We start from the raw sequence: 24,484 nt of genomic DNA, 5'->3' as shown, positions 1-24,484 counted from the left end.
AGTTATTTACTTTCATAAGATCTCTTAGTCAAATTACAAAGAATCAAAGCATTTGAGTTTGTCTGTCCCATGCTGAACAGCATCTAGTAATTGCTTGGTAAGCTCTAATCTGCCATGAATGCTATGCCTGGAAAATTATCTTGACATTTCTTAATATGCTTGTGAAATAGGATTTTATATTTTCAGGATGAAAGCTCCATAGAAAGTGATGAATTTGATCTGAGTGATTCCACCAGGATGTCTGCTGTAAACTCTGACCTCAGTTCAAATCTCGAAGAAAGAATTCAAAGTCCCCAGAATCTTCAGAGCCAGCAAGATGGTAAGCTTAGTGTTCAGCAAAGGAAGCTGTGTTTCCTTGATTGCCTCCTTTTTCTTTTACTAATTGTCAACAATGAATATAGCTGATATACTATTTAATTGAACACAATAACTAAATAGAGTTAGATGACTGCCCCAGTTGTGGGCCTGTAAGAACAAAAATAAAAAAGGTGTTTAGAGAAGGAAGGGAAAGTATTTCAGCTACTCTCCATACAGTAATTTGTTTCTGAACTGTGAACAGGTGGATTTACTAGATATGTAGACAATGGTATGTCTATTTGGCTGGCTTGCTCTGCTTTTGAGTTTATTGCTAGGGATATTAAAATATCCAGTGAATCTGTAATGCCCTGTTTCATGTAAGGATGGGTAAGGTCTGATGGTCCAGGTGTCTATTTTTGCATTCCCCTAAAACCCTGATAAGGTGCACTACCACTCTCAAGATTGTATGGGGAGGATTAAAACCAGGAGTGGCCATACATCCACTTCAGCTTTCCTTTCCTCCTCCCCTTTTTTTTTTTGTGGGCCGGCTTGGTAACAAAACAAGGTTTTGGAGCAGCCTATGCCTTATTTTAAAGCAACATTAATTGGCAGAGCTTAACAGGTTTTGCCTCAGTATTACATTTATATTTGGGCAGAATGATAGGAGGAGTCCTAAAGTGGCCTGGGACTCACAAAAACAGCCCAAGCAAATAGACTCTGTATTTATAAGGGAAAAGCAAATGTGCTTCACTTGAGGACCATGAAGAATGAGGACAAAACTGGCCACACAAAACATATTGTACATATATCTCTGGGCTGGAGTTTGCTGAAAAGTACTGATTTTCCCTCCAAGCAAATTATGCCAGGGATAATGATGGACATTTGACTAAAAAAACATAAACAGGGATGGCACAAGCAAGAATGATTTATACACTTTTAACTATATATTAGCAAAGATATTAGCCAGAAGAGTTTCAGTCTATATAACATCGTTGTGCTTTTAATACAGTTTTGAAACTGGGGTCTACAGCATACTGATAGTAGCTAACTTCATTTGTCTTTTTCATTTATACTGGATGTTTTAGAGGAGTGGATTTGGCACATTCAAAGAAAATGGAAATAATGATGTTTGTAGGTACCATTGATCAGAAAGAAAAGTGTCTTGTTGCCCAATAATAGAAAGATCACTTACTTGATCTAAATCCCTGTCCACCTGACTTTTCTTGTTGTTGTGTTCCTTCAAGTCATTTCCAACTTATGGCAACCATAAGGCAAGCCTATCACTGGGATTTCTTGGCAAGATTTATTCAGAGGCATTTTTGCCAGTGTCTTCCCTTGAGGCTGAGAGGATGTGATTTGCCTAAGGTCCCCCGGTGCGTCTCCATGGCCAAGTGGGTATTTGAACTTTGGTCTCCAGAGTCTTAGAGCTTGTACACATCAGCCTGAAAGGCCGGCTGGGGGCCAGGCTCTGCCTCTAGGGCACCATGACACTGCACGCCACACTACACAGTGTGCGGCATCAAGGCACGCCTCACTGTATAGCCGTGGCGCCACGGCTATCACACCCTTTCCAGGGCACAAAAAGAAGACACTTTTGGGGGCTCCTTTGTATGCCCTGGAGAGGCCAGATCGGGGCCATGGTGTGTGGTTGCCGTGCCCCTGATCTAGCTGAAGAATCTGGCTGTTTGCACAGCCCCATAGTCCCACATTCAAATCACTACACCATGTTGGCTCTGTCCACTTGTGTTTATTGGTAGATTTTTATTGATTATTACCTGTGTACACTTGATCTAGATGTCAGCTGTTGCCTGTCTTGGAGATAGGACAAAGCCTGCCAGCTAGATACCGTATATACTCGACTATAAGTCAATCTCATGTATAAGTCAAGGGCAAGTTTTGGGGCCAAAATTATGGATTTTGCTATGACTCATGGATAAATCGAGGGTAAAACTTAGGAGCATTTAGCAAAAGATCTAAAGGATGAAGCAAAGCAAAACAATGTCAAAGAACTAATAAAATTCCAGCAGATATAGCTCTTTGGGCTCACCCTTAAGGCTGGATGGATGAGAGAGTAGAGGGGCTCAGTGCTTACAAGACACATTATACACTTCCCTTTCACCAAGATATGTTTACTTCTTTTTAATAAGAGTTCAGATATAGTACTTACATTGACCCCATAGATAAGTCGAGCCAGGTTTTTTGGGTCAATTTTTGACCGAAATTTCTAGACTTATACATGAGTATATACAGTAAATGAGTAGAATGGAAATTCCACTTTTAAAGAGAGTATTACATTTTCAGAAAGCACTCTAGGAAGGCATTTCAAGAGGGTGGAGTTAAGAAACAGCAGGCTGAGTTAGAAGGAAGCTGGTGCAGGCATGGGGACCTCCCAGAGAAGCTTTGTAGAATCTCAGTGAGACAGAGCAGCACAGGATGGAAACCAACACATCTTTAACATCTTTCACATCTTGGAACAAATATGTGGAAGGGGAGCACATTGGCCATGTATTTTGTTTCTGTTTCTGAACTTCATGGGTTTAATTACAGGTGTCCTCTTATGTTTGTTATATATGTAGGCTTCATGCAAACATTCAGATGGCTATCTGAAGAATGGGAAAATAACAGCAATTTCCACTGACTCATTCTATATATAGCCTTTATAATGTATGGACATGATGGTGGCGAACAGGAATAGGATTTACTGTGTGCATGTACTGAAATAAAGCATTATACCTGCTTATCTAGTATATGAAGTTATAATTTGTTTCCTCTTGGTGGAATAGTAGTGCAATCTGGTAAGACCAGAGAACAAATAGGGTACAGTGGGAAATCTGCCAGCACTGGAATATCTCTTCTCATTGCCCAACACTGCTGGCGCCTGCCCCTGACATTTTGCAGTGGTCTAACTTTTAGTGTCTGCTGTTTTATGTCTGCCTGTGTGGATGACAGGCCTCCAATATGCCCATTCCTGGAATCTCATCCTCAGTCTTTGACTGCCCTCCTTGCGGCTTCCTGCCCTGCTGCCCTCAACTAATTCATTCTGATAGAATCCTCTGTCACTTACCCACAAGCAACATTCTGGCTTAGCAGCTGTGGCTCAGTTTCTGTTCTCCTTGCTGTTCCTGAGGTGTTTTTAGCTTATGATATTGGTATGTCAGAGCCACCAGTGCTGCCTCAAAGTAAATCTAAATGGAGAGTCTGTCAAAATGCCTGCTCTGAAAACATTAATCTTCAAAATTATTTTGCTTTTAAATTAAAGTTTGTTAAATCCACTGTATAAATATTTTGTTAATTTAGGCTGCGGACCTGGATACATGTACTTGGGGGTAAGTCCTATTGAGCTCACTGAGACCCACCTCTAAGTACACATACATAAAATTCTGATTCTAACTGTCCTTTCTAAATACAATTTCTAGTAAAGACTAATTCATGATGATACTTATATTTTATGAGTAGATTAAGATTAAGAGTAGGGATCTGGTTGTGTTTGCAATATATATATATATATATATTTTAAAAAAACCTGCACATCTCATCCTAGGGATGCAGAGAGTTTTTTGATGATTCGTTTAGTTCATGGCCTACTTCTTTCTGATTTCTTGTTAGGGAAGGTGCAGCTTATTGACTCCCCAAAATCTACAGAAGAAACTGCATTGACTTTTTAATTTAGAACAAACATCAGGTATATTCACACTGCAGAATTAAAGCAGTTTGATACTCCATTCACTGACTTTATCGAACAGGATCCAGGTGTTTGTAGTATGGTGAGGTATTCAGCCTGATCTGTCAGAGAGCTCTGATCTCTCACCAAATTACAAATCCCTGGATTCTGTAGGATAGAGTCATGACAGTGCAAGTGGTGTCAAACTACTTTAACTCTGTAGTGTGGATACAGCCTTCTTTAGATTTGAGAAGAAAATTCAGGCAAATGTTCCCATTTGCATCTGAATCTCAAAAAAAAAAAAAAAAAAAGTCTCAAACTGAAAGGGGATCATATTGTCTCCTCTTCTGTTTAGAAGAAATCCTAATACTGTTCAAATCAATAGTTGCATGAATCCTGTGACACATTTTAATACTAAATAATAATAATAATAATAATAATAATAATAATAATAATAATTTATATTCTGCCTCTCTCTTCAGATCGAGGCAGGTTACAGTAAAAAGAAGTAAAAACACATAGCAGAACATAATCAAAATTACACAACCCAACCCTCCACCAACATCAAAAGAAAACAATCAAATTACAAGTTCAAGATTAAAATTAGTTATAAAACAATTAAAAGATGGGCAACTGGAGTAGAACAACTAGGGGTGGACAGGTTTATCTTTTAATGTGAGGTCAGTCTGGGAAGGCCTGCTGGAAGAGATCCATCTTGACAGCCTTTTAAAAGGCTTCAAGGGTGACCATAACAGTACAGGAATTAAGAATCATATAATGACCTACCCAAATAACACTTCTGTTGAGAGCAAAGCAACAGTTGCTCAGAATTTAAAAAGGCTGCAGTACTTATGCTACTACTTCACCTGACAACCTGAATGAAAATCTGTGGACCAGACACAATATAGTGTATAAACTCCCTTGGCAGAGACGAGTTTGTAGATTAATGTGGAGAAACCCCCTGCTTCTATTGTACAGCAGCAGCTCTGGGGATAAAAAGAAATTCTCTGTCTGCAAGATTGTCAGTCTGCCACCTTTTACAAGCACTGAATTCATTTGTCAATAAAGAGGGAAAAGCAATGGAACATTTACATCTACATGTTTTAGAATAAGCCTCAGGGCTGAGCTTGAAATTAATTGAACTGTTATCTTTTTTCATGGCAGAGCCACGAAAGTTTCTTCAGACTGGGAGTAAGTGATATCACTGTATTGAAGAAAATTAACGTCTTTGTTACCTGTGAAGAGTTTTAAGTGAAGCTGGCATATATCACTACTTCACTAACTTAAATTATATTCAGTTGCTTCAAAGAAAGGAGTAATGCCTATTGAGCTTTCTGAGGTGCAGTGTGCCTTTCACAAGTTAATATAAACTGCAAAAGAACATATTAAAATTGCTGCCAGTACAGTTGTAGTACAGTTGTTAGAATCAATTTAATGGCTCCCCCACCCCTGCTGCTGATATAAAATCTATTTGTAGGTTTATCTTGGTGATAGTGAAAATTATTGTTTGTCTGGAGATAGATGAAATATTTCTGATAAAACTTTAAGTCACATGCTTGTCTACAGCATTTTAACATGGTAACTAAACTGATACATGGTAACTAAACTGTGGGTGGAGTTAGGGCACAGCATTCGCATACTGGACACTCTAACACCACCCTTAGGGTGCCATTTTGGCACATGCAAGTCTACACGGCACATGCCATGATGATGCCCCAAAGGGGCTATGATCTGTAAATGTTCATGAGAAATACAATGGCTTGAACAATCGTCACTTTAGTGTTCCAAATTATATCTTTACAGTTTCGGATCTTGCCCAGTTCTTTCATAGCTGTCCTTCATAATCCTAGTCTTCTTCTAATTTCTTGACTGCAGTCTCCATTTTGGCCAATATTTGATCCAAAGTATGGGAACCCTTTGACTATTTCTATTATCTTGTAATCTAGGGAGTTTATCACATGGGAGGAATTTCTCTTAATTCAGCGAATTTACGTGAATTCGAATTGCATTCGAACTGACTTCCCATTGCCCAAAAATAGCTTGCCATTGCCCGAAATTGCATGTGATCACCTCTCATGCAATAATGTGAAACCCCATGATTGTGTTCGGACTGACTTCCCAGTGCCCAAAGTTGCATGTGGAAGTCTATCACGCAATAACGTTAAACCCCATGATTGCATTCGGATTGCCATTGGATTATACTTCCAATTTCCCTTGTCTGATAATGTTCTAGGATGAATTCTTACAGATCTTCTGTTGCCTTTATTTTTGTTTGCTTAATACTCAGCAGTAAGTCTACCTTGGTGCTTTCCTCTAAATTCTATTTCTTAAACGGTCAAGGGATGTTCTCAGCTACTCCAATGCAAGAAATTAGGGGAGGGGGCTAAAAGAAAAATTTGTTTAAGGGGCAGAATTCTTATTTTGGGGGGCATCACCTTCATTTTCCCTTCCTCATATATACATCCAGGGAAATCCTATGATACATCCTACCTCCAGGTGTCTCTTCACTCCTAGACTGTGTTTGCACTGGCATTCCATCTTACATTTCTTAGTTTTTCACTTCTTTCTCATTCTTCCAGAATTGTCCCTCCCACTTCATTTTGTGCTGCTGTTATATGTTTTCAGGCATAATGTTTATAAGATCACTTTGGCTGTAATTCTGTACACACATATCTGCGATTGAGGCCTATTGAATTCATTACAATTTTTGAGTTAAGAAGTTTAATTAACTAGATGATGATGATGATGATGATGATGATGATGATGATGATGATGATGATTACCTGAAACTACACATTGAGATACCTGTTCATAAGTAGATTTCTAAACATACATTGAAAGCATTAAAGAAATATTCTTAACTTCTTAATGAAACACTGAATTTCCTTGCACAAAAACAGAAGTAGATCTCTAAATGATACCAACATTGATCCAGAGCAAGTGACTTGAACTCATTTTGGTATATCCTGGAACATATTGAGATTCTACTGCAACATCAGAAAGAACTTCCTGACAGTAAGAGCTGTTCAACAGTGGAACACACTCCCTTGGAGTGTGGTAGAGTCTCCTTCTTTGGAGGTTTTTAAATAGAGGCTGGATGGCCGTCTGTCAGGGGTGCTTTGATTGTGATTTCTTTCATGACAGGGGGTTCAACTGGATGGCTCTTGGGGTCTTTTCCAACTCTTTGATCCTATGATTCTATATTGAAAAAATAATGGGTACAGATGGACCCTTAGGACCAAGCTACACATGAAGGGAAATATGTTTTTTCTGCAATAAACCCACCCCACATCTTCTAAAAATGTGCTAAATGTAATGGCTAATTTTACTTTTAGAATGGGGATTTCATTCAGACTGCATCCTGTCTCTTATGGGAAGCAAATGCTCAGAATACAGAGTTTGAAAGATTTGCTCTGGTGCCACAACAAACTACAAATCCCAGGATTCCATAGTTTTGAGCCATGGCAGTTATTATTTCTTCAGTGCAGATGTAGTCCTGACCACCCTAACAGAATTCTAGTAGCATGTGTGTGGGGGGGAATTCTAGTAGTACTTGTGTGGAGTCTTCTTCTTTGGAGGTCTTTAAATAGAGGCTGGATGGCCATCCGTTGGGTATGCTTTGATTGAGAGTTCCTGCATGGCGGGGGGTTGGACTGGATAGCTCTTGTGGTCTCTTCCAACTCTATCAGGGAAGGAATTGTTTGGAGTGGAAAATAGAGGATGACATATAGAGTGCCAATGTGGTAGTTAATGAATGTTGGGTTATGACTTGGGAGATCTGGATGTAAAGCCTTCTTTAATCAGACAAATCACTGCCTTTGGAAAAGTCGCTTTCAGACTAACATACCTCACAGAATTATTGTGAGGAAAAAATGGGTAGAAGGGTGCAATACAACACAAGTACTGTAGTCTTTAAATGAACTACACAATGTATCAATGGTCAGATTTGCTGCTGATCCATTCAGCAAAAAAGATATTTTAGAAATAAAATATTGAATGGCAAAGTAAATAATCTTTTTTTAAAAGTAATTTCACGTGCTCTTTGGTCCCTTTTCAAATTGCTCTTTATTTTTCCAATAGAAAAGTATGCTTGTTGATGTTTTCTTTTACTCTGTAAATTGCTTTCAGTAGTAGACATAAATATTATTAGACAAAATTAATAATGTATTTAGTAGATGCAATGCAGAGTTCTGACTGGTCCAATGTGATCAAGGAACAATTATATTTTCCACACCACTATCCCAGCTGTACAACTGTCAGTTTCTATTACTCTTGCCTTGAACAACTGAATGTGTCTTGTAATGACAATAATTGCCTCAAAATTATTTGCCATGTTTGACTTGTTAGGAACAATCTACTAACAGTTGGTTATAATCAAGCTCTTCGTTATTATTGCATAATTACATAACTGAAAACTTTAAGCCAATAATAGCACCAAAATGAAAATGATATTCCTTCCATTCTGTGTTGTCTCTGTCAGACAATACAGAAATAACTTAATGACACTTCAGTCCAATCATTTTTCTACTTTAAATGTGTCAAGCTGTGATTATATGAATTACTTTATCCCTTTGGCAAGAGCTAGTACAATATTTCTAGAACTCTGAAAACTTATTCAAAAGAAAGAGTTTGTCTTCTGGTCTTTCATGAATTTCCTTCACTGAAAAAGCTATCAAGTTATATGATTTCCTTTTCTTTCCCCTCTTTGTTATTGCGCTAAGTGATTTTGGTTGTGTACATAGTATACACTAAAGTTAATTTGAAGTCTGCTGGACACCATAGAACTGGAGAAGGCCATATTAATGTCTTCCAGGTATCTTGTTTATTCCTGCAAAACTCTAGGTTTATTAGTGTGGGGCACTGATATGAGATACAGTGGACCCTTGTTATACGCTGGGGTTTGGTTCCAAGATCCCCCGTGGATAACAAAATCCGTGGATGCTCAAGTCCCATTAAATATAATGACATAGAAAAATGGTGTCCCTTATAAAAAAGGGAAAATCAAGGTTTGATATTTGAAATTTATACTTTTTTTTAACATTTTCAAACCGTGGATGCTTGAATCTGTGTATAAGAAATCTGTGTATAAGAAGGGCCGACTGTACTGTATAAAGGAATCTATGAACCTCAACTCCTGTTTGCAGGTACACTGTGCATGAGATCAGTTCCCAACTAGATATTTCCTGTGTGCTTCTCTAATCTATGTTTTTTACTCCAGACATTTTTACATATTTATTGTGATCTAGGGATATTTGGTTTTAGATAACATTTAATATTCAGGAATTTATTCCCCCACTTGCTTGTAAAGTATTCTGTGCATACAAATAACAGAAGATTACAAACTCTGCAAAGAATCAAGAGAGAGACTTTTTACCTTTGCATAAAGTGAGCAGAATGATGGCTCTATCACCACTCCTAAGCTACCCAAACTGTCCTGTTGTACATGTTCACTTCTCCCATGTTGTTGGGAAATATCTTTGGCAGGAAAATTGTGTTTAGGAGTGGAAATGGCTCCTGTATTCCTGTGCAATGGTCTTGATTGAGATCAGGTTCTTTTGGAAGAAAAAAAAAGACAGGAAACAAGGCTTAGCTGCATGCTATACACTGAATATAGCATATGAATAAGAACTTGTGAAAAAGTGTTTGAAATCATTACTACACAGTTTGGTGGTTCATGGACTGGTGCTGGTCCATAAGCTATTGGTTGCTGATCTATGATTAGCTTTTGGAAAAGAAAGATAGTGTAGCCAATACACTATCTGATATAGGTTACAGTCCTTTTCACCTCCTCAGGAAAGAAAATTGCAAGGGCAAGAAGTTGCTTCATGTAGAAACACTCAGTCTTTAGCAACACAGCAGCCCGCAACTGACCAAGGGGTCATCTAGTGAAATCAGATGGCAACAAGACAAATAACAGAAATTAATTCATCAGATAATTTTATACAGAAGTGATGCAATACACATAATTAAACTATTCTAAATAAAATGGTGAAAGTGAACTGGATAACAAGTCAAGAATTCCGTTTGAAATGTTTTATAATCAAACATACAAGATTTTACATAAGATATAAAACATTTCATATGTATTCTTTTTATTTGTATGTAAAACATTTTATATTTTACATATTTAAAACTGGATGTACAAACTAATGATAATCATTTTTTGTTTGGAGTAAATTATGAAATTCACTTCTACAAACCAATCTAGTTATATGTTGGAAACAATTAAATAATGCATCTTTAATTGTAATTTATATATCTTATTAAATAATTACAGGACAACTTCATAACTGAGCTATTAAATACACTTTGCAGTGTTCAATTTGACCAAGATTTACACGTCTTGAATGTGGATTCTAGAATAGGAATACTGACTTAGTCTTATTTATCAGAACCATCAGAGTCAATGTTATAACAAATACTATTAGAAATGACAGGCTATTCTCTTTATTCATTTCTGTTTATCACCCTATCTTGTGTCGTCTTTTTACCGTGAAGATGTAAAGTATATGACCAGTACTGACAGAATGCAGGTTCACCACTGATTTATTCAATCCACAATGATTACATTTCAAATTTGTCTAAACTGAAAGTGAGAAAAGCAGTTGCCTGTACTTGTCTTGAGCTAGTAAAGAGACTGCTGTGGAGTGTTTCCATGGAGCTATTTGCTTCATGTTTTTACCACCTTACCAAGGACTGTTTCTCTTTTTTCACTTGACCTTTTATACTCAGCAATGGATTCTCAAGGCAAACATACATATTCCATTCAAAACTGATATGATCTGTGGCTTTATTCTGAGAGGGAAATTGACACAATTCCCAGCCTCCCCAAGACTTTGTTTGGTATTGAAAACTGACAAACAAGCTTTATTTGTGGTAAATGATGCAGTAGCTGATCTACAGCACAGGAAACATTGCAGTCCTTTAGATGATGGATTCTCTTTTCACCATGTGGTATGACTGAACCCTAAATGATAAATTCTACCAAGACTATCTCAAGGCCAGAAATCCTGATCCCTCTAGTTAGATAATGGGTCTCCTAGGCTGAGGGATGTCTTCTCTAAAGAGGCAATGAGATGATGGATAACAAGAATTTAAAAACAATACAATTTAAAACAAGATTTTAAGCAATATCAAAAGATTGATCATGTGTTTTTTTTAATAAAGTAATGACTATAACTTGTAGGGGTGCAGTGGCTTAGTGGCCAGTGCAAAAGCATGCAAATGCAAGTAGATTTAAAAAGTGCCACTTCTCAGTGAGATGGTAACAGTGTTCGGTGCAGTCATGCTGGCTATGTGACCACGAGAGTCATCATTGGACAATGCTGGCTCTTTGGCTTAGTAACGGAGATGAGCACTGTCCCCTGCAGATAGTTATGACTAGACATTCAGGTCAAGGGAAAACATTGACCTTACTTAAGAATATAACTCTGCCACAAACCCTTTCTGTCACAGATTTTTCAGCCAAATGCCTGCCTGAATAAAAAGGCCTTAGCTAGATGGGGAAAGGAAAGAAGAGGGAATGCCACAGTCTGGGAGCAGCAACTGAGAAGGCTGTCTCCATATTCTCTCTAAACATGCATGTAATGTGGTAGAACTCAAAGCATGCTTTCCCCTGAAGATCTTAAAACCTGGGCAGTTTCTTATGAGATAAAGTCTTTCAGAGAGTGTGGACTCAAGCCATATAGGCCTTTAAAGGTCAAAACCAGCACTTTGAATTCTGCTTGGAAATGGACTGGTAGCCAGTGAAGCTTTTGTCAAGTCTTTCAGTGTTTACATAGAATAGAATAGAAATCTCCTAGTTCAGTTGGGAAACACAGATCCTCATTTGCATACACATAATAGGAGTTCATCTATAATTTTAGGTATACAGATCTCTGTGTGTCTACTATCTACATTTTGACACTTGCTTAAGAGTTAGTGCACTGTAGTCTTTCAGTGTTCACCACAAACAGTATGGTTTAGATGACAACTGTTAAATGGGTAATCACCATTGCCAAGACTAAAACCAAAAGCCATCTGTTTGGTGCTAAGCAGACAATTCCCAATCCATTGTCAGAAAGTGCACAAAATGTCCAAAATACCACATAAAGAGATCTAACCCCAGGGTTTATTGTTTGAATTTCCATCCTTTTTTTTAAAACTGTATTGTATCTCCCTACATAGCACCACATCACTACAGCCCAATATAAAGTATGCATCTATGCATTTCAATTTTACTACCTGCATATCTAGGACATCTTTCCCTCAGATTCATCTGTTAGTCACATAAATACTGTTATGCTATGTAAATATATGTTTCCCAGGACTAGAATGCAATACATCTTGAGAAGAACTAAACAAATTGATCATTTTTCCACAGCTGTAGTTTAAGTGGGGGTGTAGAGATTCCTAATTAATGTAGATCCATTGACTTAGTAGGACTAGATCATTCTCAGTGATTGCTGAAATGCTTCTTTGTGGTAATATTTCTTTATGAGTTCTTTCCTTTCTTTGTAAATTTAACACTTTCCAATTTGAAACAGTAAAAAGACAGAAATAATCAGTTATACTAAGAACCACTAGAGGTCTGCTGGTCGCAAAATTTAACCAACATGAATCAGTTTCTGAAGCTATTATGAATTTCCAGTGTCAATGAAAATTAATTCTTAAGCATGAGTTGATCACTTCACTGTGTTTAATGTTTTTATTCTATGGTTTTTTTTTTCCTTTTTGCAGACTGATCCTACATATGTTTATTCAGAGGTCCTGTTGAATACCAAGTATCTTATTCCCAGATGTGCAGTTTTAGAAGATAGTCATATATGTGTCCACTCATATGTCATTCCTCCTTTTGCCAGAGCCACAACCAGAGCGTCGATAAGATCTGGGATGTGATGTAGGGATGTGATGTGCTGCCGCCTGCACAAGGATCTTCTAATTGACATTGTACTTTTCAGATGAGCTTTAATTTTCCCTTCATGGTGTGAGGGTGAAGATGGGGTGTAAAAGCAGGGAATATTTGAAATGAACAAAGCAATAAACATCACCACTAGATTTTGGTTTGTTGCAAGTCAATATGATAATTTCCCGTAGAAAATTTTGTTTCTATGACAAGATAGAGCAGATTTTATTCCATGCTTTGTTCAGGCCATGATCCAGTGGTCATATTCCATTGATAAAATCAGCTCCATTTAAAGCAGAATTGAGGTGGTTGATTCCCCACTGTTATCATAACTTTATGAGCAAGAATCAGACAAATGTTGATTTTTTTTAAAAAAAAAGTGTCAGTAAAAATGCAGATGGGATTAGTGTGTTTGGAATTTTAAAACTTTTCTAGTTTTCTGTAAAACTAACATCAAGATGAGTCATTGGATCTGATGACTGGGAAACAATACTTCATACAGAATTTACTTATTAACATGTTAAAATATGTACATTGTTTGGTCAGCACTTTATGTCCTGTAAACCTCCTAAATGTGTGAATGCTTCTCACAATGAATCTTTGTGGTGCAAAAATGCTGTTTTCACTGAGATGATTGAGCCCAAGTAAATTTCTTAAAACCTCCAGTGATAACACTTGATTGGCTTACTAAAGTTAATTTGCCTCTGGGAGAATTTTGTACTTTCTGTTTCAGGTAGGAATTAGTACATAGATATGGAAATGTATTTTCCTCATCTCTAAATTCCTGATAAGTCCAGCTTTTATAAGAGTCTTTTCATTTACATTTCTGAAAGATGCAGTGTCTAATTAGACCACACTGTAAAGGGGGATAGGGCTTTGATACAGTAATTTGCTGCTGACAGATAATTACAACTCCCTGCGCCAGTTTGAATCTCTTCACTGTGCAAGCAGGAATTCAACATAAGAGATAATTGATGGTTTGGCAGCTTTTGGATCTGTTCAAGAGCATCTGCTGTAAAGGTATCACTATATCTTGATTCCACAGTGACTAGCTCAAAAGCACTTCCCAAGTGATGAAAACTACTATCTCTAGTGAACCTATTTATTATAGAGAAAAGGCAAGTAAAGGTTTCCCTGGGCTGCCTGCAACTCCTCTCTAGGCCACTTCTGCATTCCTGCCTCACTCCCAGACCTGCATAGTATATGGATGCATGTATATATGTGTGAACGAGGTTGCCAGATCAGAAACATCCAAGAGCCAGAGATTACACAGCCAAAACATGAGATGCAGGGGTTGTGGCTGGAGATGTGATTATGCATGATAAATTAAGCATCAACCAAAATTGCTCAGAGTATGCCTTTCACATCTGAAACACAATATCTAAAAACATGATGCAAAGAATGGAGGAGAAGAGATGAGGTCTTTCATAAGTCTAGAGCAGCCATTTAGAAGCAGCTTACACCATGGGAACCAGAAGCACAGTTTTTCTTTATAAAAAATATTTTCAAGGCAGTGCTCTCACCCTGAAATTCTGAGAAATCGGATGAGATCTGGTGGTCTGAGAAACCTGTGTATGGATGGATGGAGCATACAAATTGGGCAAATGAGCTCCCAGAAACCTCCAGGGTTGTGAGTCTTCCATAAAATACAGCATTCTCTACAGCCAATATGATGTGATCTATGCAGAACTAGGGGTGATGGAAAATGGCCACGAGACCCTCTGCAACCTCTTTGGACTAATTTTATAATGAAAGATTCAAACAATATTGGTAGGAGTTTTTCCTCATTCCTTCATAAACACTAAATCACTGGGTATCTAATAAAGGCAATTATTGAGGTGTTCGTGGTGGTGGTGGGGAGATGAAATACTCCAAGCAGCTCAACATCAACCAGTTGAATACAGAATTAGACCTATTTATGGAGGGTCACTCTATTTAATTATGATGACTATATGGAACTTCTAGGTTCAGAGCCAGTGTGTTTCTCAGTAGTAGTTGCTGGTGAGCAACAGTGGGAGAGGACCTTGCCTTTGTGTCTTGTTCGTAAGCTTCCAATAGCATCTGGTTATTCACTCAAAAGGAAGAGAAGCCTTTGGTTATATACATGGTCTGTTCCATAAGACCTCTGCTTAATGAAGTCTGAAACATCACTCAGCCATTCTGGCAAAGCTTTTTAGTGCAGGCTAAATTTAAATGACAATTTCACTTAAATGTAATAATTAAACATATGCAATTGAATTAGATTTTGAAGCTGGTTGACAGTTAACTAAACACACTAATTCTTTCCTGCTAACTTCCCTATCTCTGGGATCAGTAATATGGGCTGGAGTTTAGTACTATACTGAAAATTTGCATTGAAAGAGACAGAGCCAAATATAGTTTTAAGTCAAGCCTGTTTGATGAAAGAATAATTTAGATGTGTTACCAGGTCATTAATTTTCTCCCCCATTTTTTTTTTTTAAAAAAACCCAGAATGATCTTAACTATTTGTTCTCTGAGAACATGGGAAGGTTGAGTCCAGCAAACAATGTATATATCTTTTATGTTTTCTTACATCATGCACAATAATGACTATGGAAGACCTATATGAATTCAACCTAGACAGTGAAGAAATCAAAATAGTTAAAGATTTATTGTACCTTGAATTGAACATTAATCAGAATGTAGACTGCAGTCAAAAGAGAAGAGGGGGGAAACTAGGAATGGGAAGGGCAGTGATGAAAGAACTAGACAAGATCTTAAAGATCAAACATGTACAACTGAGCACTAAAGTTAGAATAATCCAAGCTATGGTATTCCCCATCACTATTTATGGATTTGAGAGCTGGACAATGAAGAAAGCGTATAAAAAGAAAATCAACTCATGTGAGATGTGGTCCTGGAGGAGAGTGGTGAGGATACTAAGGACAGCCAAAAAGGCAAACAAATGGGCCCTTGAACAGATGAAGCCTGAAATACCCCTAGAAGCCAAAATGATCAAATCAAGGGTGTCATGCTTTGGCCACATCATGAGAAGACATGGCTCATTAGAAAAGACAAGAATGCCAGGAAAGGTAGAGGGTAGTAGAAAGAGATGAAGACTGTGTGCCAAATGGCTTAACTTCATCAGGGTGGTCATGGACATGAATTTACAGGACCTAAGCAGAACAGTGGAAAACAGAGGGTCTTAGAGATGTCTCATTCACAGGCTCACCATACGTCAAGGTCAATTCAAGGACAGTTAGCAGCAGCCGCAGCAGTGAAGAAAAAGCAATTTGTAAGATTATTATGGAAAGGACTGGGGTGCCTTTATTGGTGATACATTCAGTTGTGTGTGTATGAATGAGAGAGAGAGAGAGACTTGGTAGTGGTAGATGAAGTGATAAAGTGCTTGAGCACACCTAGGCACCAAAGTTAAAGATTGGAGGCCTGTGTTTGTGTTCAACAATATTTTTGAGCAACATGAGAGATTCACTGCTGAGTACAAGCATATGTCTTCCATTCAAAATCTTGCAAAATATGAAGTTGCTCTCATTCCTAATTGTGAAGTACTGGGGCAGACAAAAATGCATTAACAAACAGAATATAGATTTTTGTAGGTTTTTCGGGCTATGTGACATTTCTGAAGATGCCAGGCACAGATGCTGGGGAAACATCAGGAATAAACTCTTCTAGAACATGGTCACATAGTCCAAAACCCCCACAAAAATCTATAGATGCTGGCCATAAAAGCCTTTGACTTCACAAAATGGAATTGCTTCTGACGGGGCCCTAATTTTATCTTTCGCCTGTGGCCCCAGGTTCTCATGTCAGTTAAGTTGCAAGCTAATAGGGCTCTGAGGTCAAACACAATAATCTGTTTTGATTTTCTGTTTACATCATGTCCCAGGAAAAACTTTTGTCACCCTCTACATGAAAACACTAGGAGAGAGATGGAGTTGTGGAGTAAGGTGTCACCTGTATGTCGATGATACCCACTTCTATCACTCCTTTCCACCTAATGCCAAGGAAGCTGTTCCTGTCCTAAACCAGTGTTTGGCTGCTGTAATGGACGGGATTAGGACAACAAATTGAAGCTTAATCCAGACAAGACAGAAGTGCTCCTGGTCAGCTGAAAGACAGATCCAGGAATAGGAATTCAACTTGTGTTAGATGGGATTAAATGGGGCACTTGGGAAGCACTCCTGGATTCAACTCTGGGCATAAAGGCTCAGGTTTCAGCAGTGAACAGAAGTGCTTTTGCATAGTTAAAGCAAATGTGCCAGTTCCTAGAGAAGTAAGATTTGGCCATGGTTACATCCTATTTGGATTACTGTAATGTGCTCTACATGTGGTTGCTTTTGAAAAGTGCTCAGAAACCTCAGCAGGCCTAAGAGCTTCAGCCAGGTTGTTAACTGGAGCTGGCTACAGGGAGCATACAACTCCCTTGGTGCAACAGCTCCATTGGCTGCCAGTCCGCTTCTGGGCACAATTCAAAGTACTGGTTTTGACCTATAAAACACTATGTGCCCATGGGTCCAGGTCATCTGAAGGACCGTATCTCCCTTTACAAGCCCACTAGAGTGTTGAGATCATCTGGAAAGGCCCTTCTCTCAGTCCTACCACTCTCTCACGCTTGTTTGGTGGGAACAAGAGAGAGGGCCTTCTCAGTGACTGCTCCCAGGCTCTGGAACTCCCTCCCTAGAGAGGCCAGGATGGCTCTCTCTCTGCCAGCCTTTCAGTAGCAGATAAAGACATTCTTATGCTGTCAGGCTTGTTCAAGCTGATAAGGGTTGGGTTGTAAATGTTGTGCATTTTATATTTTTAACACATTACATTTTATTTCATACCTGTTTTAACTTTTAAAATTGTTTAATGGTTTTTAAAATTTTATATTGACACATTTTGATGTTGTACTGTTTTTTAATTGTATTGTTTTTGAATTTGATGTTAGCCGTTTTGAATCCCTATGTTGGGAGAAAGGCGGGAATAGATGATGATGATGATGATGATGATGATGATGATGATGATGAAACTGGGAATCCTGGTGGTGGAATGGTTAAATGCTGGTACTGCAGCCACTCACAGCCACAAGGTTGTGAGTTCTGTCCTAGTGTAAACAAAGCAGCAGCACAGTTTCACCTTTCCCTTTAATACTCAGTACTGATCATGGTCTATTAACATCAATATGATCAATATGATCATCGCGGAATAGCGGTCTATAAATAAAACATATTATTATTATTATTATTATTATTATTATTATTATTAATATACCTGATCTTGGAAGTTAATCGGGGTCAGCCTTGATTAGTACTTGCATGATTAAAAACATGTTTTCTTGAACTGTAAAGTATGCTAATTTTTGTATCCCACTTCACATTGTTTTTCTAGTAAAGAATGGTAAGCTTAAGATTTGTATGACTGCTGTATTCCTAGATATTAATGATGAGAGGCTGTATTTTTCTCCTTAAGAGTTAATTGCAAGGAATGGTGTGCCCCTTAAATATATTATCATGTAGATTTGTAAGGTCATCACATATTATAATATTGTTGCTATACCATTAAATATTATTTTTCATGTCATAAATTTCCAAATTTAGGCCCGGTACATACTGCCAGTAAGTTGCGTACCAGGGCCGATACTAGGGTTAGGGACCGCACGGCAACTGCACGGTCCCTAACCCTAGTACATATGGATGGTGTAACAATGGCGGTGCCCTGTATACATGAGCACCGCCACTGTTACATAAGCACCACATGGCGTCCGCACGTTGCCATGTGGCGCTTATGTAATGAGTGCGCCAGTGATGCACTTGTTACACCACCTCTGCGGCTTTAAAAGAACCGGCTTTTCTCAGGTTCTTTTTCCTCCGCAGAGAAGCCACGCGGTTAGGTGGCTGCGGCTTCCCTGTGGAGTAAAAGCAGGCGCCAGCAGGCCACTGTTTTTCAGCGGTCTGTACTGTGCCAAAGTTAGCTTTTTAGCTGGGCTTTTATTTTTTTGAAATAGTGAGTTATATAGTCATCAAAAATATTTTGGGCTTTTGGGGGTTTTTGTTTCTTAATTCTGTCAGTGACATTACATAGCTTTCAAAAATATACTAGGAAAACAACAGTGAATTAGATTAGAGGGGTAGAAAACCTATGTGCAGCAACTGAGAATTTTCTTCATTAGTAGTCCACCTAGACCAAAGATTGTTGTTGGCTCTGTGGAGATTATATATAGGCCAGGCTAGTTTTACAGGACAGCCAGTGTGGCGCAGTGGTTTGAGGGTTGGTCTGTGATTCTGGAAGACCAGGGTTCAAATACTCATTTGGTCATGGAAAGTCACACTCAGTCTCAGAGGAAGGCACTGGCAAATCTCCTCTGAACAAATTCTGCTGAGAAAACCCTATGATAGATTTGAATTAAGGTTGCCATAAATTGCAAACAACTTGAAGGCACACAGCAAAAACAAGTTTTACAGGATTGCTCTGAAAAATAAGAAAAAAATGTTTCTTCTTATTCACACTGCATGTCTCATCCAGAGGATGGACTGACTTTCTCCTTAAAGAGGGTGTAAACAGAGGAGTAAATTTTGAGCTGTGGTAATCTTCATTTGTTATTAAAACATAGTAGATTAGGGACAATACTGGACAGTACATTAGGCAGTGTAAGGTTGCTGCTTCAGGTGGTAGATGCTGGGGGGGAGGGCAACAGTGGCATTTCTCAGCTGCTTCTCTGTGTGGGGCAGTAGTGCTGTGTATACTACCTGATCTGTCGTGCAGCCTTTCAACTAGTCTGCTTCCCTCAGGTGCAGTAGAGGATATTGTTACTTCATATTAAAGTCAGTGCCCGCTTCTGAATATGAAATAAGAAGAGTCCATCTTGCCCTTTATCTCAGACTTTAACATCAATCCTCCTGCATCCCTCTTGAGAGCTCTCTCATCAAAACATGAGCCAGTAGTTGCATGTGTCTGGTCTGTGTGAGGTCACAATAGCTACACCTGAAATTCTCTTACAATTCCAGTAAGAGATTAAGAACAACAGCAGTGATTTCACAACCACCAGACAACTGCAGAGAAGATCTACACTCTCATTTCCCTAGCCTCTTTCTTGATTGTCCCATCGCCCAGAAGAGTAAGTAGCTCTGCATTGCATACTATTATCTCTTATAAACTCCCTTTGGGAACATTTAGTTTGAAAGACTGGTAATAGGATAATACAAACTAAAATTCATAAATTGCTCAAATGTAGAAATAATGCTGAAGGAATATTAGTACATTAGAGACATTTTGATAATATATCCATCTACTTCATCTAGTTACTATTATTAGCATTCTGTTTCTTATTTGGAAAGCTCAAAGCAGGAGGCCAGATTGTACAAATATATGCCACACAGATATGTCACATTCTCTTATGGTCTTGGATCATTCAGACTGTTTGACTTGCCACAACGGGTGTACCTCCTTTTGGAAGAATTCAACTCAGACATCAGGGACGTAGCCAGGATTTTGGGAAGGGGGGGGGGGTCCAGACTAAGTGCCACCATTATAATGGGGCTTGGGTGCGGCGGTGCGGCAGCACACACCATTCATTTTATCTAATGGAAGGGGGGGTCCAGACCCCAAGAACCCCCCTTCCTTGGCTATGTCCCTGCAGACATACATACTACAAATTGTAAAAGTAGACTTGGATAAGCCTAGGTAATTTTTGGAAGGCTTAATACAATATAAAACAAATCAGTCTCAAAGGTTCTGCTAGATTTCTGCCCTAATTACTTTTATGCTAAAGCAGACTAGTTGCTATCTGTTAACCTGAGGGAAGCAATAGTTAAAGAATATTTTTGAGTAACATATCTAAACAATGCTTCTTGATGCCCAGCATTCTTATCTATTAATTAGAAAGGGCATAAAAAACCCAGTAACACTTTTGTGACTAACTGGGTAAAATAAATGTGTAGCATTCGCTTTTCAAAATTTAAGGTAGAAATCTCTTTTCTGCAATTATTCTCAAAGGTGGTACCAGATTCTTTTCTGTTGTTTTATACTAAAATAGACTAACATGGCAGCTTGTATGCTGTTAACTTAAAGATGTAATGGAAGACTCTTCAGCTTTTTATCTACCCGAAATACTGATTTAGGGGAGCAGTCCTGTTCCATATGGTATTTTCCTTTTTCCAGCACAACCTGGATTTTTAGTTTCTTCATAACAATGGCTTCTACAAGAGTGGCTAAAAATATCTCCAGCTAAACACCGTTTAGACAGGAGACTGTGTGCTCTTCATAGGAGCTCCAAAATCAGCATCTTGGAAACTGTTTTTGGGTTTGTTTGAGAGAGAGAGAGAGAAGGTGGAAACTTCTGGCTTTTAAGTAAAAGTAAGAAAGCGAAGCCTGGGTATAGCAGACCTTCTGCCTCTAATGATAAAATTATGTGCATCCAGAGTGTGTGTTTGTCTGTGACCAGCCAGCCAGCCAGCCAGCCAGCCAGCCATAACTTCAAGATCAGGAACCCTATATATCTGGGATTGGACATGCATGCTAAAGGGATTGCAGGGGTGTGGACCTGGAAATTATTTCATTTCAAAAATGCATTCATTTAAGGAAATTTAGATGTGGAGGTGTGTTTAAGCCCATGGTATCATCTTCAGTCATTGGCTCTCTAACCACTGCGTAGGTTTATTATTACTAGGGCGCTTTACAGACCGCCCAAAAGGGCAGTCTGCCGGCGCCCGTGTTTGCTGCGTGAGGGAACTGCAGCGGACAAACCGTGCGGTTCCCCAGGGCAGCAAGAAGAACCCGCAAAAAGGGGGTTCTTCTTGCGGTGCCGTTGTGACGTCGCAAGGTGCCAATGGTGCCCTTGCGGCATCACAAGGGCAGTGAGACATGTGGACGCTAGGTGTCCATCACATCAAAATGGCGGCGCTCATCTGTATAGGGGGGCAAGGCATGTCAGGAAGCGCCGCCCCTCGCGCATAACGACGGCGCCCAATAGGGCCCGTCCGGAACATGCCAATATAAAAAGAAGAGTTGTAGGAAACTGCAACTGTTGGCTGGAACAATAGGGTAGTGATTTTTGTATACATAGACAGGTTGGAACTGGCTGACTAGTGGGAGCTACCCCCCCTCCCTGCATCTGTGTATTGTGTGTGTGTAGTCTGGAGCTCCCTGGTAGAGCAATGTGGTACTTTTGGTGTGACTGGCTGCTGGCTGAACCCATGAGATATGATATAGGAGGAAGTCACTGAAGTGAGAGCAAGATCAGTCTTGGATGGATGCCTGGAGTGGATGTTTCTGAATAGGATGAAAGAGACTTCTGTCTGTATGGAATTGAAACCTGTAGACCTTCTATTTAACTGTATAGAATTCAGGGATCCCCACAACAGCTATTTTGCAGAGCTCACTTCAGTATCACCATATGGCCCCCAGTACATACTATGATGTACTCATTATTGATGGATACTATATTTTAATATTCTCTTCAAGGACTCAAATTAATATATTAATTTATCCTCTAGCATCACAGTTTTTACTACATGGTCAGATGTTCAGAAAGCCACTGTCCTATTTTATGGCCTGAACTTTTTGTTAATTTAAGTTTTCTCCATTTTTCTTTTCCATTTTCTGCTGACTCAGTGGGAAAACCTCTGAAATATTCTACATGCTGAGCACGCATTTTTTTTCCAAACTTTCTAACTGGAGACAATTGATGCTCTCAGTGAATGTCTCCTTCTGTTCTAGACAGAAACAGTATGAAGATTTGCTGAGTGGGATTAATAATTGCCTCCATTTTGTCATTATTCTTTCTTGGTTTTTAATTTTTTATGGAGATGAGCATAAAGTAATTTTGGAATTCTGTGTGGTTGAATCTGTGTAATAAATTTATCTTCTAAAACAGATGATGTTCATTGTGAAATTCATTTGAGTTACTTCATTTCTGTACATGTTGAACAAAACAATGTATTATTCCCAACCATCCATAGTTTAGCTTGCAATGTTAAATACAAGACCGATACATAAACTGAAACGATCAGTTTCAGTTTATGCAAGTCCTTAAACTGCTTTCCTCAGCTCTCAGTGCACATGTTTTTCATAGCATATCATCAAGCAATTTGTTTTTGTATGCAGATCTTGCAGTACAGTCATTCTTGTGTTACCGGCATAACCATAAGAGAGGGAGAGCAAATTAGAAACTGCTCTCTCAGTGGGAACATGATGCTTTGGCATTCATATTGTGATAGAGAGAGGGAAACACACTGACAGTTACTGGTTTCATTGATTTATCTTCAGCACAAGGAGTAATAATACTATCTTTGTTTAGCAGACACATTTACAACTGTATTAACCTCATTAGAAAACAAGTATCAGTGACTGGCATATGTTTATCAGTGGACTCTAAGGAATAATGCTAGTCTCATTTATATGGAGGGTGCATATGAAAAATATTACTGTTTTTCAGTCCAGTTGTTGGAGCTAAATTTTACTATGCCATATATATATATATATATATATATAGAGAGAGAGAGAGAGAGAGAGAGAGAGAGCTTCTGAAATAACTTCTACCACTGGTTTATTTTATTCAAAAAAGGGAGAATACAGTTATAGCTTTTACTGATCTCAGCATTAGGTCAAATTGGTAACTTATACATGTTTAAGACATTTTCTGGAATGTTGCTCAAGGAGGCATCCTGTATCTACTTGCTTGTTTTCCATCCAACCACACAGTGGCACTCATATAGTGTGATGGGTCTTTGTGCTTCATAAGTGTTTAAGAAAGTCTTGGCCCCAGAAGATACTCTAGGCATGAATTATGGAAATGGTTGAATCTGCTTAAAATCAGGGAAGTGGTCAGATAAAAAGATTACAGCATAATGAAGCAACCCAATGAAACACAAGCATGGTGTAAATGGAGTTCTGTGTTTATTTATTTTTTTAAAAAAGATTGATGATAGCAGAAAAATATTGGAGAAGGATCCATTCTCTAATGTCAGAGATTCTACAAATTGACATTCCTTTTGATCCGCTCTTGTTTTTATTAAACATGACATCAGTTATGAGTAGAGAAATGGATAAAGATAATAGATATTTAGTATTGTACATGATTACCTCTGCTAGGATAATCTATGCAAAACTATGGGAAAAGTCCGAAATACCAACTGAAGACGATTGGTTAAGGAAACTATATGAAGCTATGGAGATCGATGTGCTCACAGCTCTCACGAAAGAAAATATGAAGGAAAAAGTAGAAAAAGATTGGATTGGTGTTAAATTATATATAGAGAAAAAATATTAAAGACTGATTAAATATTAGGATTCTAATCAAATATTTAAAGACTGTTGGAATATTTGCTTATTGATAGTTCACTACATTTTTTGATTCTGTTAATGATTACCTCTAATAACATGACTCTAGACTAAGAGGAATTTGAAGAATAAGTAACTAAATAAATCTTGGTTAAAAAATAGGAAACTTGGGCACGTTACAGACCGCCCCTTTGGGGCGGCCTGTAGGCGCACCTTTCCCCGCCGGATCGGGGCCTCAGCGGCCAGAGCGGCAGCCGCTGAAGCCCCGATCCACCGCTTTCCGGGCTGCGGGGAAGCGGCAAAAGGCCCCTTCCCCGCAGCCTGGAAAGGGGTGTCCTTGGGGCTTCAAGCCCCAAGGACACCCCGCGGTGGCGGGGAGAAGGAGAAAGGGGCCATTTAGC

At 38.7% G+C, this 24,484-nt stretch overlaps 1 protein-coding gene across 3 annotated transcripts in view; it reads left to right on the top strand.

Moving 5' to 3' along the window:
- The window catches only part of NOL4 (nucleolar protein 4), a 192,735-nt gene that overhangs the window by 94,671 nt on the left and 73,580 nt on the right, over positions 1-24,484 (top strand). For all 3 annotated transcript variants that reach the window (XM_089517247.1, XM_089517246.1, XM_089517248.1), the window contains exon 5: positions 187-319. In XM_089517247.1, the coding sequence (XP_089373373.1) occupies positions 187-319 (133 nt within the window). The remainder of the gene's footprint in view (positions 1-186; positions 320-24,484) is intronic.

This window comes from Sceloporus occidentalis, unplaced genomic scaffold (assembly GCF_023333645.1).
Source record: "Sceloporus occidentalis isolate IW3139 unplaced genomic scaffold, rSceOcc1.0.p SCAF_3, whole genome shotgun sequence".
NCBI lineage: Eukaryota > Metazoa > Chordata > Lepidosauria > Squamata > Phrynosomatidae > Sceloporus > Sceloporus occidentalis.
Note: the sequence above shows the minus strand (reverse complement) of the source record. Positions and strands in the feature narration are given on the sequence as shown.